General features: G+C 39.8%; 1 protein-coding gene across 2 annotated transcripts in view; it reads right to left on the bottom strand.

Moving 5' to 3' along the window:
* The window catches only part of PEAK1 (pseudopodium enriched atypical kinase 1), a 315,319-nt gene that overhangs the window by 68,506 nt on the left and 227,410 nt on the right, over positions 1-19,403 (bottom strand). For both annotated transcript variants that reach the window (XM_086711282.1, XM_025919501.2), the window contains exon 4: positions 9,416-12,663. In XM_086711282.1, the coding sequence (XP_086567408.1) occupies positions 9,416-12,549 (3,134 nt within the window). In that variant the 5' untranslated portion in view covers positions 12,550-12,663. The remainder of the gene's footprint in view (positions 1-9,415; positions 12,664-19,403) is intronic.

Here is a 19,403-nt window from a genome sequence, read left to right as displayed (position 1 = left end):
TTTGATTTTCAGAGCCCTTTCTGGTCCTAAGCATGAAAAGATGACTTTGATAGGGTTCTCTTAGCAAAGAATAGAGATAATGCAAATTAAGATATAACTGGAGCATAAGCATTAAAAAAAAACCTTAAGCTTCTAACTTTACAGAAAGAGAAGGACGTTACATTCTACCACATTCTGAAAAGTGCTCAGACTTTCTTTTTCCATACTATATGTGCATACACATATGTCTATAAAGAGGCCCAGACTTTGGGTACTTTAGTGAGTAGCAAACCTGTATAGTGTTTGGCTAGAATGGACATAGGCCACTAGTATGCCTGAAAACCACAGACAAATCAGGTATTTATTATAGCTTAGTTCAGAGGCTCAGTCAACTTTTTCTGTGAAGAGTCAGATAGTAAATAGTTTAGGCTTTACAGGCCACATGGTGTCTGTTGCACCTAAGGCTGCTGTTATAGTGCAAAAGTAGCCATAGACAACATGCAAATGGATGAGTGTGGCTGTTTTCCAATAAAACTTGATTTACAGAAAGGGGTGACAGGTTGGATTTGGCCTATAGGCCATAGTTCTCCAACTTCTTCTATATATCCTTGAACCCTGGAGTGGATTAGAAGGTTCCTAGAATCGACTCCTGGATTACTAAGGAATATAGCTTCGTTCTATGGGTTCTAAGAAGATAAAAAAAGATCTTGGAAGGATAGAGGAAGGCTTATACAGATGAATGGCATTCCTAAGGCAGCAAAGGTGTGCCAAACCTTATCTCCCTGTCCAAAACAGAAGTTGGCAGAGGTTTGGACAGAATCCCAGCAGTGTGAGGCACAGTTGAATTCCTGAGATGTTTCTGGGAGTCTCAGAGAAACCAGACTTACATGATACACTGGGGGGTTTTGCTAATTAGGAACAGGATGTTCAGGGCTGGTGAAGCTGGAAAGGTTAGCCAAAAGAGACCCTTCAGTGGGCAAATGAGATCCTTAACTTTGTCTGGAAGTATTAAAGTTATTTTGGGTGAATTACAGTTATTTTCTTAGGCACTAAGTTTTTGTAACTGATTAGAAAAAATGTTTTCAACTAAATTTTTAAGGACATGTGATTGGCAAAAGATACTGCCTACCAATTATGAAATCAAGATGATTTTAGAATTTACCACACAGTTTACTGAAAAGACTACTAAACGGAAACTGAATCCAGAAGGGAGGAGTAAAATGAAGACAGAATGGGGGGGGGGGGAAGTGATAAACACGTGAATAAATCAAAGATAAAAAAGGATGATGTAATGGGGAGTGACTGAAGGTAGGGGAAGTTTCTTAAGATGGGGAAGTCAGTTAAAATTTTCCTGGGGAAGTGACACTTAAATTGAGAGCTGAATGACAAGGAGCTTGCCATACAAAAATCTGAAGAAAGCATGCCAAAGAGAGTGAGTAGCTGATTAAAAAAGGGGTTATGTTTGGCACGTATGAAGAACAGAAAGAAAACTATTGTGAGAAGTTTGTGAACAAGGGGATGAATAGGAGATAGGTTAAATAGGTAGACAGTAGGCAGAGGTCATATTATGTAGGGACTTTCTTCATTGTGTTGACACTATGCGATTTGATTTGAAAAAGAGTACTTGGCTACTTAGCTATCCTAGAGAGACTAGATTAGAAAAGGCAAGAGATTAAAGCAGGGAAATAAATTAGGAAAATACTTTAGTAAATCAGGTGAGATGATGGTGGTTTGGACCACAGTGGTAGAAGCAGAGATGGAAAGAAGTAAACAGATTTGGGATGTATTATTCTAGAGGATGAGTTAACAAGACTTGCCGATATTTTCTATGTAGGGGGTGTGGGGAAGAGAAGGATCAAGGATGACCCCTACTTTTTGGAATAAGCAGTTGGATGGATGGTGGGATCATTTACCAAGAAGGGAAGACTTGGGATGGAATAGATTTGGAGGGAAAAATCAAGAATTCTGTTTTGGACATGCCTCATTTGAGAGGTCCATTTGATGTTCAAGTGGAGATATCAAGTGGATAAGCATGTGAATCATGGGGTAGGTCAGGGATGGAGTTATCAGAATATACCCAGTATTTAAAATCTGGATACCAGATGCCATTTAGCCAGGAGTTAGCCATTAAAGTTTACAGAATCCTTTCTGGTATATGGTCAGGATGGAAAAGGAAAGAAGAAAGCAAAGGAAGGAAGGAAGGAAGGAAGGAAGGAAGGAAGGAAGGAAGGAAGGAAGGAAGGAAAGGAAAGGAAAGAAAGGATTTTAACTTTTAGTGATACATACTGAAACATTTACAAATGCAATGTCTGGGATTTGCTTCAAAATAATGTGGGGAAGAAGAAAAGGTTATAGATGAAACAAGATTGGCCATAAATTGGTAACTGTTGGAAATGTGGGTTTGGGGTAAATGGTAATTCATTTTACTAATTTATCTACTTTTGTATATGTTTAAAATTTTCTTTCACAAAAACTTTAAAATAAAATGGAAATAAATAAAAGGACCCATTTTAAGATGGTATCCCTTAAAAGGTAATCCTGTAGTATTCACTTCACGGTCAACATTATCAACAAGGCCCTCAGAAACAAAGGAAGCCAGAATAACTGGGGTTCATGAGCAAGAGAGTAAGTAAAATTAAACAAGTAGACAAAGGTCACATATACAGGGCTTTCTGCAGTTTGGGCTTATGACTGGATTTATGTTTAAGAAAGAACACTTGGCTGTTCTAAAAACAGACTGCAGAGGCAAGACATTCAGCAAGGATCATCTTAAATTATGGTGCCCTAAACAGAATTTGTAAAGAGGCCAACCCTATTCCTACATACTGTGCTAGATGCTTTATAGGTATCCATTTAGTCCTCATAATAGCTCTGTCAGGTAGGTATTAGTATCACTACTGTACAGGTTGGAAAGCCTTAGCTTAGAGAGGTTAAGTCAAAAGTCACACACCTACCAGTGGTATACATAGAATTCAAATCTGAATCTGACTCCAGTGCTTACATTTTTCTTCCTATGCAGTATTACTCCCCATGCTATGGACACCCAAAGAGCTGCAGAGATGGCAGGTAGGCTAGTGTGCGTAAAAATGATAGTGGAGGAATTCCCACCCGATCACAGACTAGAATAACCATTAAATTAACTCCTCATGATCCAGACTTAGCCAGATAGAAATGATGCCTGTGGGGGCGCCTGGGTGGCGCAGTCGGTTAAGCGTCCGACTTCAGCCAGGTCACGATCTCGCGGTCCGTGAGTTCGAGCCCCGCGTCAGGCTCTGGGCTGATGGCTCAGAGCCTGGAGCCTGTTTCCGATTCTGTGTCTTCCTCTCTCTCTGCCCCTCCCCCGTTCATGCTCTGTCTCTCTCTGTCCCAAAAATAAATTTAAAAAAAAAAAAAAAAAAAAAAGTTGCTATGAGAGTAGAGCTTTAAAAAAAAAGAAATGATGCCTGTGGATATATTCCACAGGAGCCCAAATTTGACTAGTATCCTTGTCATCAGTATTTCCATTTTCCAGTCCATTTTCAATGACACTGCCAGAAAAAAATTTATTAAAATTAAAAAATATTGGGGCACCTGGCTGGCTCAGTCGGTGGAACATGTGACTCTTGACCTCAGGGTTGTAAATTCAAGCCCCACACTGGATGTAGAGGTTACTTAAAAAATAAATCTTTAAAAGAATAAAAAATAAAAAAATTAAAAAGTCACATACTTCCCCCCCATAAAACCTGTTTCTGCTACAAAATCTACAAGATAAGGGCCAAATATTTCAACATATCATTCAAGCCTCTTCACAGTTTGTCTCAGCACTTCTCCAGTTTTTTGTTCTTGGGATTCCTTTACACTTAAAAATTATTGAGAAGTGCAAGGGCTCTTGCTTATGTGAATTGTAGCTATTGATATTATATGAGAAATTAAAATTGAGAAAATTTGAAAATAGTTACTAGTTCATTTAAAATAACAAACCCTTTAAAAATAATTAAAAAAAAAATTAAAAACCTTTTAAAACCCTTGAACAATGTGGGGGCTAGGGGCACTGTCCCTTGTACAGTCAAAAATCTGTGTATAACTTTTGACTCCCCCAAAACTTACTACTAATAGCCTACTATTGAGCAGAAGCCTTACTCATAACATAGTCAATTAACACATATTTTGTATGTCATATATTATTATATAATGTGTTCTTAAAGTAAGCTAGAGAAAAGAAAATGGTATTAAAATCGTAAGAGAAAATACATTTACAGTACTGTATGTTATTTAAGAAAAATCCACACATAAGTAGACCTGTGCAATTCAAACCTGTGTTGTTCAAGAGTCAACTGTAATGAAAAAAATTTGATCTCATCCAGATATATGGGTGGGAAAGGGAGGAGTGTATCAGTAGACTTTTAGATAATTATGAATATTCTTCTTGGTACTATACCAGAACTTGGTAAGTAGAAGTCCCTTAAAGGTTACTTGCAATGTGAAATCTGAAACCATTAATAATAAACCTTTTGGACTCAGTTACATAAAAATCTATTGGTATAATTTGCAGTTTCAACGTATGCATAATTTTGTAATATCATGCATTAGGTCATTTGGAAATTGCCAGTTCACTGGGTTATGCAGATCTTCCAAATGTTGGCACATTTCATCATGTGATATTAAAAAACCTTTGTATGCAAATACCACCACCACCACCAATCTCATCAGAAAAATCTCTAAGTATCAGGAAGCTGTCAAGGTCATGGTGGCAGATACAAGTTTTCAAAAATTCTTACTTTTATTTGAAAGCCTGAATTTTATCATTGACAACAAATACTGTCCATTGTTTTCCTTTAAGTAATAGGCTATGCTCATTCTTGAGAAAATATCTGCCAAACACTCAAGTCTGAATTGCCAGCCACAGGGGATCAGCCACTTGTTCTTTCAAGGCAGTCCATGAAAATGGGGGGGCGGGGGGTAGTTCAGCTTTGTAACCCAAATCTTGAAACTCAAACTATTTCCCAAGTGTGCTTCCTTGAGGTAGCCATCACATTTTGGTGTGCAGCAGAAGCACTTCATGTATACTTCCCATTTCATCATACGGAGTTTAACAGACATAGCCTCAAGGGCTGAGATTTAAAATTTTTTTTTTTTTTTAACGTTTATTTATTTTTGGGACAGAGAGAGACAGAGCATGAATGGGGGAGGGGCAGAAAGAGGGGGAAACACAGAATCGGAAACAGGCTCCAGGCTCTGAGCCATCAGCCCAGAGCCTGACGCGGGGCTCGAACTCACGGACCGCGAGATCGTGACCTGGCTGAAGTCGGACGCTTAACCGACTGCGCCACCCAGGCGCCCCTCAAGGGCTGAGATTTAATAAAACTACTTCATCAAGGACATGTTTAAGTGAAACTTTTTTTTTTTTTTAACTATTTGGACAATATTATGTGATGGCTTTGATTTCTGTTAAGGTGTAAGTAGTTTTACATACTATTGTTTTTGTGCCACCAGTGCAAATGTCAACGTAGTGAAAAGAATAATGTCTTATGAAAGTGGTGACTTGTGCGTGATCACCATTTGACCTTGCTTTGACCACATTTGAAGAACCACTGGTCTCTTTGTCATCCTTTTCCAGCCACCTTTTTTTTTTTTTAAACTTTTTAAATGTTTATTTATTTTTGAAAGAGAGAGACAGAGCACGAGTCGGGGAGGGGCAGTGAGAGAGGGAGACACAGAATCTGAAGCAGCCTCCAGGCTCCGGGCTGTCAGTACAGAGCCTGATGCAGGGCTCGAATGCAAGAACCATGAGATCATGACCTGAGCTGAAGTCGGATGCTTAACTGACTGGGCCCAGACGCCCCAGCCACCTGTCTTGATTCTCCTTGCCATCATCATCTTCTCTGCGGCTCTGCATATATTGTTCCTTTTGCCTACAATGTCTTTCCCAAGCAGTGGGAAAAATCCTATCTGTCTTTTAAGACCTGGTGTGTATTTCCTTTCTGAGAGAAGTCTCTTCTAAGCTGATCTAATCACTGTCTTTTATGCCTCTGTGTCGCTACACACATACATTGTTTTAGCATTTATTATATTGAAGGCAGAGGGGCTACTAACATCTTAAAGCACCCAACGTGTGTCAGACCCTGTGCAAAATCTTTTACGTGTTTTCCTATTATATCCTCAAATTCACTGTGTGTGACAGGTATCATTATAGTCACTGTACACTGAAGAACCAGACAAATAGCTAAAGTGAAGTCAAACCCAAGCCTGTTATTTCAGCAGTGTGATCATCTTTTCCCTATTTGTCCCTATGGCACATATACAGCATACTGAAGATACTCAATTTATGTCACCTGAACAGTCAAATAAATAAATTTAGTAACAATCCCATAATAAAAGGCTCTACAAAGTCCCTTATCTTTTAGGGTTTGGCCTGAAGTCAAGTATTTTTCATTTCTTACAGTTTGGATTTGGTATCTTCATTACTTATAGAAAAACTTGAATTTTCATTTCTTCCAACAGCGGGATGGTAATTTAATGATTACCACCACCATCAAGCTGGAAACACAAATGCTGACATTTGACAGTAATGTTTTTCCCTTTCAAAGTTGCTTTAAGTAAATACCAATGGTGTACCCAATTAAGTAATTATTGAAAAAGCAAATGATGTATCTTTAAAACTTTCCAAACAATAAAAAAAAAAGCACTACTTAAAACCTCTTTTTCTGCTCAATCTGAGCCATTATGAAATGTGAAAATTCCAGGGTGCCTCTAAGAAAATCTTAATACCTCACACATGCTTTACTTAGACTGCAGCACATATCTTTAGATTTAGGATGGCGGTGAGGTCAGTGGCTCTCAAAGTGTAGCCCCAGGAGCAGCAGCAGGAGCAGCAGGAGCAGCAGCAGCAGCACCACCACCACCACCGGGGAACTTGTGAGAAGTGCAAATTATCAGGACCCACACCACCCCAGACCTACTGCATCAGAAGCTGTGGGCGTGGGGCCCAGCAATCTCTGTTTTAACAGCCCTCAAGTTATTGTGGTGCATGGTTACATTTGAAACCAATGGGGCACACCAACTGCATCGTTTGGATTCAGGGATGTTACTTACTAAGAACTGATAAAATTTGGAAAATATGACCAGCTCATTACAACATCTGTGAAAATATAAGCTGTATTGTAAGGGGTCTGCCATGCCACAGGGCCTGGGCTGCCCTCAAGCCCACATACGGTGGCATGGAGCCAAAGCAGAGAATCTCATTTCACAGAAGAGACGCCAAATCAGTCCTTGGCTCTCTCTTCCAGGAGGCAGATAAACACACCACAGCCATACTCAATGAAGAGTGAAGCCATTTATCGATCTGCAAGAACTATCTGACATAAGTAACTCCAACCATGTGCTACTTAAATTGCTTTTTTCCTAAATAAAACAGTAACCTGTAATACATGTGTTTTATTACTACTGGAGTACAATATTCTATCATCCACTTTCAACTACCTATGACAAGACTACTCTTTCCAGGAATATATTACTACTATTCTGCTTGCTTTGTTATTATACGGGCTTAAGGAAAACAGGAACTTGCTAGCATTTTGACAACTATTTGGGGGTTATGTAAAAAGCTTATTTTTGTAAAGAGTATACAGATAAACATATAAACTTGCTAACATTTTGCTCGAAAAAGTGAAGGCATTAAGTATTCACTTCATTTTTATTTATACTTTTCTAATAAAAAAGCTGGTAAGAGGATCTGCCCTATCATAAGACTTTGCTGTCTTTGCCAAAGAAAATGCCAGGCCTGGTAGAAAAGGCTTACTGTAAGTCAACAGGGAGGCAGACTTAGAATCAGATGAAAGAATACTCGGGACATATCTTTGTTTAAAAGTAAAAAGTACTGGGGTGCCTGGCTGGCTTAGTCGGTAAAGCATGTGACTCTTGATCATGCGGTTGTGGGTTCGAGCTGCATATTGGGTGTAGAGATTACTTAAAAATAAAATGTTTAATGTCATTTGCAGCAATGTGGATGGAACTAGAAGGCATTATGCTGAGTGAAATAAGTCAGAGAAGGACAGATACCATGTTTTCAATCATATGTGGATCTTGAGAAACTTAACAGAAGATCATGGGGGAAGAAAGGGAAAGAAAAAAGCTACAGAGAGGGAGGGAGGCAAACCACAAGAGACTCTTAAATACAGAGAAAAAACTGAGGGTGGATGGGGAGGCATGGGGGAGAGGAGAAAATGGGTGATGGGCACTGAGGAGGGCCCTTGTTGGGATGAGCACTGGGTATTGTATATAAGCCAACTTGACAATAAATTATATTCATAGAAATAAATAAATAAATAAATAAATGAAACGTTTAAAAATAAATTAAGAAGTACAGGGGATATAAAGAAATCATCCCATTTGTTACAAATTTGGGATAGTGGTTCTTGTTTTTATTGGCAGTTCATTAACTTTCCTTACAATATGAATGAGAAACAACAATTTTAGGCTTCCTAAACATAAATGTTTATGTGAATGATTACAAGTGAAAATATAAAAACTTCATTTACTCTTGTGTTCATTAACAGTGCAACACTGTGGGAAGAATGCAAGCTTTAGAGTCAGCCAAACCAAGGTTTGAATTCTGACTCTGGCAGTTGTGAGCTATATGAATCTGGTCAATTCTTAACTTCTCTGATTTTCAGTTTCCTCATCTGTATACAACCAATTTGTAGGGCTGTTGTATGGATTCAAGAGAACTATTTACAATGTGCTTTACACAGAGTAGGTGATCAAGAAAGAGTTATTAAAGAAGGAAAGAAAATGGATACCTAGAGAACTGAGGCGGGTGGGCCGTTTGCCCAGCTGGCATTATGGATTCTACTACTGGGTCTCAATCTCAGTAACCATCTTCTCTTATATCACTTACATGTTAAATAACTACAGACTGCTTGCCCCCAACTCCACCCCAAAAATTTCCACAATACTTGGAAGGAAGACAGAAAGAGACAGCATTAAAAAAACAAATATTCCCTGAAAACAAAGTAATGATATAGAGCTACACCTTGGTGAAAGCCAGAACAAATCGCTTGAAGAGCTTTATTCCATCTACAGTGAGGGTAAGAAGAGTATCACCATTTATTCATTTGATCCTGTTTCTTCCTCACACTATCATAGCATTTCAAAGCAACATATTATTTACTGCTATTAGGGTGTTATGGATTTGCTTTTCTATGTTCAAGCCCCTCTGCACTCACCAGAATGCAGCAGGCTACTTTAGCTAAAGATCCAGGGCCATAAACCTTGTTCAGTGCAATAAGATCACTTTAATAATACTCTAATCTTGGAATGCAGTTATAAAGATAGATGATGGCCACTGAGTGCTACTTCCAGACAGAAATGGCTCTTATGCAACCTGAAAGATATAAAAAACTTAGCATCTAAAAATGTGTTAAAAAATTCTCATATTCTGCCATTCTATTTTACATACCTGAGAATTTTTTTAGGGATCTGTGACGGAGAAGAATGACTCCTTTTCTTCTTCTCTGAGTCCTGTAGTAACCCATCCTCTGTCCCATCTTTTTCTACAAGTGCTGACTGGTCTGCTCTGGCCTTCTGATCCACACTGAGCTGGCTTTGGGCAGGATCACACCTGTACATAAAGACAATGGCTGGCTTCTCACTGGACTGTCCTTTTGCCTCTGTGAACCAGTGATGGCGCTGAACTGGAGGAGGCGGCAGCATGTGGATGACTGTGCCATCCAGGCCCACCAGTTTCCCTTTCTCTCGGTCTTTCTCTTTGTCATCCTCCTCGTCTGTTTTCCGGCGGCGGAAGAAGCTTTTAAATGATATCCAGCGTTTAGGTTTTGCATCAGCTGCCCGCCTGCTGCCTTCAGAGTGCAAAACTGATTCAGCTTCCGTTGACCTGGTAGGACTGGTTGGCTTGGTCCAGTTGGTGAAATGCCTCTGCAAAAGGTTGCCCGCATGGTAAGGGGAGGAAGTAGAACGAGGTGGGGGGAAGGGAGGGGGTGGCTCACCCTGGGAGTTAGCCACTAACTTGGAGAGAGGGGCAGTGACTGGCTTTGCGAGTGGATCTTTCCGTACTCTGGCAGTAGGACTTTCTGTGGTCTGAGGGGCTTCAGCCTCCCCACTGGGCTGAGACGTAAAGAGAGACTTGGGTCGGACTGGTGTACTCTTAGCAGCGTCCGCATCTGGAGGGACTGCATAGAGCTCTTCCACACTGCATGCTTTAGGGCCAGACTGGGGCATTTCTGGAGGAGACTGTGGTGGTTGGATAGAAGCCACAATCTGAGAAAGCACTGTGCTTGCTTTCTCTCTGGTGCTGGTGCTGCTGCTGCTGCTGACCGTCTGAGACTCCTGAGTGCCTTCTATTTGGGCCACAGGTTCTTGAGTGGTTCTCTGGATCTTTGTTGGGGAGCTGTGGCCAGAACTATAACTTTTCTGTGGTGAAGACTGACCTCTGTTCAGACAGCTGTTAAACTCCTGAACCTTTTGAGCCACTGAGCCCCTTTTACGCTCTGTGCTACTTGAAAGCCCTTTGGCTTGGGGGCACTCAGTAGGTTTGCTAGTGGTGTTATCGGACAGTTTTTCAGTTTCTATTTCTTCATAAGTATGGCTTATTACACTTGTGGTTTTTCCCTTCACTGAGAGTTCTCCACTTGTTCCAAGAAAACTTTTATAAATGGCTAGATTGTCATATGCATTTGGGTTGATTACAATGGGAACTTTGATGGCATTTTTAGAACTCCGAGCATAGGTTGGCTCGTCGTGAATGATGATTGGAAAAGGTGGCATACCAGCATTGTTATAACTATTAAATTTTATTTCAGACAAATTGGGTGACTTAACAGGGATGGTTTTAGAGGAAATGTTTGTAGTTGTCGGTGAAGTAGGTGCTGACTTGTGACAGTTTTTCCTTGGAGGGACATTTGGTCCAGTTCCACCACCAATTAATTCCACCTTGGGTATCTTTTGTCGTGGACTGGTACTGGAAGTCCATACTTCCTGGTATCGTATTGCACTGGATTTTTGGAAGTGGGCACTTATTTGTCCTGAAGTCGATGCAGGTGATGTCATCGGAGAGTTTGGAGTAGAAGAGGAGATTTTTGTCTTGGGGCTGGTAATAGGGCCCTCGAGGTGCTCAGTGGCCATGGCTGCCGACACGTCCACGATAGTATATGGCTTGCACAGTGGCTGTTCCAGATTCACAACTCGGTAGGGCTTTGCTTGCTCTTCTACGGGGACAAGGTTAATGGTTACTGCTTGCCCAGCAATATCGGTAGAGGCTTTACTTTCTTGCTTCTCAGTCTGTACAGCAATCTTGCCGTCCTTCTCTTCTAATCGGAGAGCAAGGACTGCTTTGTGTGTTTCTGGAACTTTTACTGAGCTTTTAGGTGCTTGTGAGGAGTCCTTTTCCTGATTATTACCAGAGAGACTTTCATAATTGGGCTCATTTTCCTTCATGTCCTTAGAATTTCCCGGGTTACCAGGAGATACTCCTCCATTACAGATCTTCTGGGATAAACCACTGGCTGTCTCAGAACGTGACTCTTCTGTTAAAGAAGAGTCTGGTGATGTAGAGTCAGATGACACCATGCTCTGCATGCTTCCTGGTCCACAGGAGACCACAGAATTCTCTTCATAACCATTTAGGATTTCATCATAACTGTCATCATAGTCTACAGCACAGATTCTCTGCAGAGACTTATTTCGCAGGGGGACAGTATTCCATTTTTTGTCCACAAAGAATCGAACAGGAGACAGAGTATTTGCCCTGAAGTTAGCAAAGCGGGGCTGCCCTCTCATGCGAATCTCCATGGCCAGCAGCTCTTCGTCGCTCTCATCCCAGCTCTCATGCTCCTCCTCCATGTTACTGAAAAGTACATCTTCCTCACTCTCCTCACCACTAGAAAACTCTGGGTAACAGAACCGGCCCCCTTCATTACTGATCACTTCTGTGCTCCCACTCAGAATAACATGCTTGCCCTGAGTATCCTTTATACCGCCCATCATGCAACTTGGTGGAAGCTTTCTTTCCAATGATCTTTTATAGCAATCATTTATTCTTCCTAAGAATGTTTCTCTGGAGTTTGTTTCATTTCCTCTCATCTGAGGGGTGGTATCCAAGCCTGCTATCTCTTTTAACACATCAGTTAGACCATTATTGTTATTTGGTATCTTCTTTGCACTATCATTATTGCCATAGGGCTTAGGAACATGGCTAAATCCTTCAATATCATCTTCATTATTATTATTGAGTGGTTTCTGATTCAAGGCCGTCCTGTTTCGGTTCCACCCTATGATGACAGGTTTGTTCTCACAGTGTTCTTGGATACTAAGTTCACCACATACACTCTGCCCATCTGCCACCATCATAGTGGGTTTCACAGCTATAGTGGGTTTTTTAGCCACAGGAGGACGGAAATTCCCAGTGTTCCTCATGCGGTGGTTATTACTGTGATTGGCATTAGTTTTCACATTGCCATGGGTGGCGGGTGCCTTCTCAGGGTCTGGGGGGAGCTGGTGTAAGCTTTTAGGCTTAAAGCAGTTCTTGCATTCACCAGGTTTCCACACGTGTTCAGTAAAGGTGTTACAAGCAGACATTTTTAAGAAAAGACCTTCACAGACAATGCTTTCCTTTCAGTGCATAGCAAAACTTTCATCCATCAGTTTTCACCTCCCCTATGTATCATAGCAGCTCTTGTAAGTATGATCAATCTGTGGGAGGGAAAAAAAAAGAAAATCTAAATGGAAAAGGCACAACGAGGCTTATCATGATGAATGACTTAAAAAAACTGGCTCCACTCCTAAACTTTTCTTTAAGTGAACAGATTGAAAGATTAATTAATTTGGGTGCTTTCTGAACTCCTTAAGCCAGTTAGCATTTTGGAAAGTTCGTCTTTCAGCCATAATTTTTGTATACTCTCATTGAACTATATATAATCTTTCACTTGATATCTATGTGGCAATGCTACTGTGAACTTCCCCTTCTGGAAATGCGTTTCAAACTGCTCTTTTTATTATCTACAACCTGTGTGATACTTCTTAGTTCACTGTAGGTTCCTCCTCCACCTGCCCTTTTAATTTTGGCTACCTCATAGACTCCTCAATCTGAGTACATTCAAACTAAGCCTCTGGCTACCCCTTTTCTCAACTGCAAGAAACTTTTCTACTCTAACCAGCCCTCCTCTACTCTCCAGGCCACCTCCTTTCTCTGTCTTTACCCTATTTCAGTTAATGTCCCCATCATCTACTTAGATAACTAAACTCAATTCTTGACACCTCTTCCTTCACTTCTAACTCCACATCTAACTCCTTAAATTAGTCTTGCCAATTCTATCTATTACATTTCACTGGAACTCTTTCTTGTCATTACCAGACCCTGCTAGCAGTTCAGATATTCACCATCTTTTGTCTAGATTCCTGCAATGAGCTGTTAACTGATCTTCATGCTTGCAGTCTCACCCTACTCCAATCCAATCTCTCTACATTTGCTACTCAAAATGTGGTCAAAAGTATCAGCCTTATTTGGGAACTTGTTAGAAATGCAGTATTTCAGGTATAACCCCAGACCTACTGGATCAGAATTCGTATTTAATGAGATACTACCATCAGATTTACCTTTCTGAAAAGCTAAGAGGATCAACTTACTACCTAGCTTAACTATTCTGTGCTCAGTCTTACCTATGCACTGACTCTCAAATGTCAGTGTGCAGACTAGGGGTTGCCAGCTAAGTAAGAACCACTTGGGGAAGCACTACACACCTACGTAGTCAATCTCTGAGGGAAGAGTCCAAGAATTTGATTTTTTAAAACAAGTTCTCCGTGTTTGTTTGTTTTAACAAGTTTTAAGTGCACTGAGGTGTTGGAACCTCTGAGTTCTAGGAAGGAACACAAGCCCCTTAGGTTTTCATGATTTGGTCTTTGCCTCCCTTCTAGCCTTATGTCTTAAACATCAGCTAGTCTGATTAATGTTGTAAATCCTACTGGGCTACTCATTTCTCCTTGATACTATCAAAGCCACTTAGACATACCTCCATGAACAAGCACTTTCATTACAAAAAAAAAAAAAGTTTATGTATTTATTTTGAGAAAGAGAGAGTGTGCATACGTGTGTGCAAGCCGGGTAGGGAGAATCCCAAGCAGGCTCCGTGCTGTCTGCTGTCTGCTGTCTGCACAGAGCCCAAAGTGGGGCTCAATCTCATGAATCATGAATCATGATTTGAGGCAAAATCAAGAGTTGGTCACCTAACTGATTGAGCCACCCAGGTAGGTGACCTGCACGTTCATTTTTAATTGTCTGTTTACTCACTAGTTTTTGAGCTTTTTAAGGTCTGGGCTCTATCTTGTTCATCTCTACATGTCTAGCATAAGGAGCTAAATAAATACGGTTTGACTAAATGTGCTGGGTTTAAAGTTTATTTAAAAAAAAACTAATCTTGTGACTCTCCCTTTTGTCTTAGGCACAGAGCTGCAGACTTTCCCACAGAATATCACTACAGTGTTATATTTCTAATTTGGATATTATAATAAAGTTGGCAGTAGGCATGTATGTGTAAGACTATTTTAATGGCTAGAGAGTTTAACTTTACTCATGTATAATGACAGCAAAAAAGATCTTTCGTTTCATTAGAAATGCAGCCTTTCTGTCGAGTCTCAGCATGTGTGTAAAGAAAAGAATATTTTCTTTAGCTTGCATGTGTGTGCACACGTGTATGTGTGCACTCACACACACACACACACACACACACACACACACAGAGCTAAGTCCCTTGTGAACAATACTCATAAAGCATTCTGCCTCAGTGAAAGAAGTACAGACTTAAAGATCAAAGTATTCCATACAGAGAGCCCAACAGCCTGGCTGAAACCTAAGTTCATTCTTTGCTGGAGATTATCAAATGGCTCATTTCAATATGGTAAGAGTATATTTTTCAAGTGTTTGTTTGAAAACATTTATTTAGTCCTTCAGATATTCAAAAAGCTATCCCTTAGTTGATAAAAGCATTTCCTGCTAGTCTGAGATTGGAACATTTTGAGCAAGGGAAAGAATGGCATAAAATTAGGCTGAAAAGGAAAGCAGGGGCCAGATCATGCACGGCCCTTTAGGCTTTTAAAGATTACAGAGTTTATCTTAAGAGGAGTGGGAAGACACTGAAAGGTTTTAAAAAGGGGAAACAACATGATCCAATTTGCATTTAAAAAAGCCAGCTCTGAGGAAAATACAAGAAATACGTAGCTACAGATCTAACAAAATATGTACAAAATCTAAAATCTCTATGTAGAAAACTACAAAATGCTGATAAAAAGGTATCAAAGTGGACCTAAGTGGAGAGAGATACCAAGTTCTCTCAGTATTATGAAGACGTTAATTTCTCCCAAACTGCTCTGTAGATTCAACATAATTCTAAAAAAATCCAAGCAGGATTTTTTAGGAGAAATCAACAAACTAATTCTAAAATTTATACAGAAAGGCAAAGGAACTAGAATAGCCAAAGCAATTTTGAAAAAGAACGAAGTTGGAGGACTCATATTACCTGATTTTAAGACTTAGCGTAAAGCTACAGTAATCCTGACAATGGGGTACTGGCAAAAGATAGAAACATAAATGGGGAAAGTGGGGCAAACAAATCTAGCCTGCTGCCTGTTTCTGTATGTCCTAAACTAAGGATGCTTTAAAATTTTTCAAATGATTAAAAAATCCAAAAGAATAGTATTTTGTGACAAGTGAAAATTACATGAAATTCCCAATAGAGTGCCCATAAATAAAGCTTTATGGGAAGATAGCCAGGCTCATTTGTTTGCATACTGTTCCTGGAGGCTTTATGCTACAGTGGGGAGTTGAGGAGCTTGGGACAGACTGCATGGGGCGCTCTCATCACTTTGCAGTGCTTTCCTTAAAAAAAAATTTTTTTTTAATGTTTATTTTTGACAGAAAGAGAGAGACAGAGCATGAGCGGGGGAGGGGCAGAGAGAGGGGGACACAGAATCTGAAGCAGGCTCCAGGCTCTGAGCCGTCAGCACAGAGCCCGACGCGGGGCTCAAACCCACAGACCGTGAGATCATGACCCATGTACCACCCAGGTACCCCTCAAATTGCAGTTTTGACCCATGTGTCATGACCCATGTGTATCGCCCATGTAAAAGGACATTTTTCCAAGATAAAAATGTCAAATTTCACTACAGATATGCATCAATAAACATTTATAATCAAGTTTGATAAGAGGAAACACTAACTTTGCATCCTAATTAAGCAATCCCTATCCCAAAAAAGAATTCCACTGTTTGTATTAGTAGAGCTGTGTTTCAGAAAATTGTACTCAATTCCTGTATTTTGAAATTTGTTTTAAAAATTCACGGAAAATTTTTTTCTCTTGTTATACAAGTACTTACATAATATCTCCAATTTTGCCTTTGGGCCTATAGAACCTAAAATACTTACTATCTAGTTCTTTACAGAAAAACTGTGCTGACCCCTGACATAGATCAAAATAGGCACAGAAAGGAGTCCAGAAATAGAACCATACGAATATAGGCAACTGATACATGCCTCTATCAGTGAATATTCTTTTCAACAAATGTGCTAGAATAATTGGATATCCATAGGCAACAAAGTAAACCTTGATTCATACCTCACATACTGTATATGGAAATTACCCCAGATCTAAGCATAAAGTGTAAAGCTATAGTGCTCGCTACAGCAGTACATAGACTAAAGTGTAAAGCTATAGAGGTTTTAATAGGAAAAAACAGAAGAAAATCTTTGTGACCTTGAATTAGGCTGAGTTCCCAGATACAATATGAAAGGCATGATTCATTTAAAAAAAAAAAAAAACAATTTGGATTTTATCAAATTTTAAAAATGTTTGCTCTGACAAAGATACTGACAAGAGAATGAAAGATAAGCCACAGATGAGAAGTTTTTTGCCAAGTACATATCTGACAAAGGACTTTGTATCCAGAATATATGAAGAACTTTCAATATTTAATAAAAAGAAAATATCTGATAAAAAGTCGGCAAAAGGTTTGAGCAGTCACTTCACCAAAAGTACATGGATTGCATATTAACATGTGAAAGGTGCTAAATATCCTTAGTCATACAGAAATGCACATTAAAACTGCAGTGAGCTGCCACTATGCATCTATTAGAAAGGTTACAATGAAAACAAAATCAAATACTGAGGGAGAATGTGGTGCAAGTGAAATTCATATGGTGCTGGTGGGAATGCAGATGGCACAGCCACTTTGGAAAACAGTTTGGCAGTTTCTCATAAAAGTTGAACACGAGCTTTCCATGGGACCCAGCAGTCTCACCAATAGGTACTCACCCAAGAGAAATGAAAAGTTATGTTTGCATTATAGCCTGTACACGAAGGTTTATAGGGAAAAACTGGAATAATCCAAATGTGTGGTGGTGGTTATAGGACTCCATGCATTTGTCAGAATTTATAGAACTGTACACTAAAAAAAGATTATATAAATCAAACCTTAATGCATCTGACTTAAAAATAAAAAACAGCTCTGGCTGCTATATGGACAATAAGCTGGTGGAAGACAGGAGAGAAAGCCGGGAGACTGTTCGAAGGGCTGCTGTTGGCAAAATAAGATATGATGAAGACCTGAATTAGGATGTGGCATCATGGAAGGCAGAGAAATGTAGATTCATGAATGACTAGATTCTGGAGAGAGTAATAGATGTTGAGATTTGGGTTTATGTACTTAAATGATTTGTGGGGCCACTTACTGAGATAGACAACACTGGAGGAGATGATGCAACTTTTCGGCAATAAGATTATTAGTCCATATTTTGTTACCATATAATAGAGAAAACAGGTGAATTTAGAAGTCTGGAACACAGAAGGGAATTCTGCTGTTCTTGTGGGTTTGGGAATAACTACAGAAATATCCAGGCTAAAAAGAAAAGAAGAGTGAGCTGGGGAGGTGGTCTTGGTGGGTGAACCAGGGAGAAGAGAATAACTCTTAAGAAAACTCAAAAATGAATAAACTGAGGGTTGATGGGGGGTGGGAGGGAGGGGAAAGTGGGTGACGGGCATTGAGGAGGGCACCTGTTGGGATGAGCACTGGGTGTTGTATGGAAACCAATTTTGACAATAAATTTCAGGAAAAGGAAAAAAAAAGAAAAATAAACATTTTATTCATTCAGCAAAAAAGCCCAAAAAACAAAAAAACAAAACCTATAAAATAACAGTCATAACTGTGTGACACAGAGCCAGATGAGGAGATTTCATGAAGGGGGAGAAGACAACTATTTCAAATGCTGTGGAGGGGTAATGGGGACTGAGGACCTAAATTGCCCATTGAACTTGGTAACATGAGCTCACTGGTGACTTCAACTGTAACTATTTTGATGCAGCAGTGGGGATGGAAAGCAGACTGTGGTCAGCTGAAGAGTGAGAAGGTAGAGTGAGTAATTGTAGACAACTTTTGGAAGAGTTTATGTGGGAAGTAGAAGAAAGAAAGAGCCAGGCATATATAGGGAGGAAGTGCTGTCCAGAAAGGATTTCCTTAGTTTAAGATGGCAAAAACTAGATCATGTTGAGTATTAATACTAGAGAAAGACACAGGAGAGACGCTAAAGAGACAGGAGAAAGAGGTAGATAATCCCTCTAATTGTCTAATTGTCTAATTGTAGACAACTTTTGGAAGAGTTTATGTGGGAAGTAGAAGAAAGAAAGAGCCAGGCATATATGGGGAGGAAGTGCTGTCCAGAAAGGATTTCCTTAGTTTAAGATGGCAAAAACTAGATCATGTTGAGTATTAATACTAGAGAAAGACACAGGGAGACGCTAAAGAGACAGGAGAAAGAGGTAGATAATCCCAAACCTAAGAATGTTAAAACTGAGCAGGCCCCCGTTTGATCCTTCTGTTTTATGGATGAGGAAGGCTGAAGCCCCCCTGAAGGGCCATGCTGTGAATGAGAAAAGACCTGAGAAAGAACTGAGACTATTCAAGGCTACAGCAACTTATAATATGTTTTGTTTTTAAATAATTTTTTCTATTGTTACCTGAATTTTTTTCTTTTGTTATATAGATGCTCACTGTGAAAAATCAGAAAAGCATAAAAGAGAATAGAAATCATGTGTAATCCTATTACTTGGAAGTAACTTCTATCAGTAGTTTAGGGCAGTCTGTGTCAATCACCAAGAATTTTTTTAAAAAGATATTCCCTGTTGGGGCACTTGGGTGGCTCACTCGGTTAAGCATTCGACTCTTGATTTCAGATCAGGTCGTGATCTCACGGTTCAGTTCGGTTCCTGGGTTTGAGTCCCACATCTGGCAAGTGCTGACTACACAGAGCCTGCCTGGGATTCTCTCTTTCCCTCTCCCCTGCTCAAGCTCACATTCTCCCTGTCTCTCTCAAAATAAATAAATACACTTAAAAAAAAAAAAAAGGCATTCCCTGTCTACTCAGCACCATGTGGCATTAAATATAAAAG

The sequence above is a fragment of the Puma concolor genome, chromosome B3 (genome assembly GCF_028749965.1).
Source record: "Puma concolor isolate L17-30 chromosome B3, mPumCon1.1.hap2, whole genome shotgun sequence".
NCBI lineage: Eukaryota > Metazoa > Chordata > Mammalia > Carnivora > Felidae > Puma > Puma concolor.
Note: the sequence above shows the minus strand (reverse complement) of the source record. Positions and strands in the feature narration are given on the sequence as shown.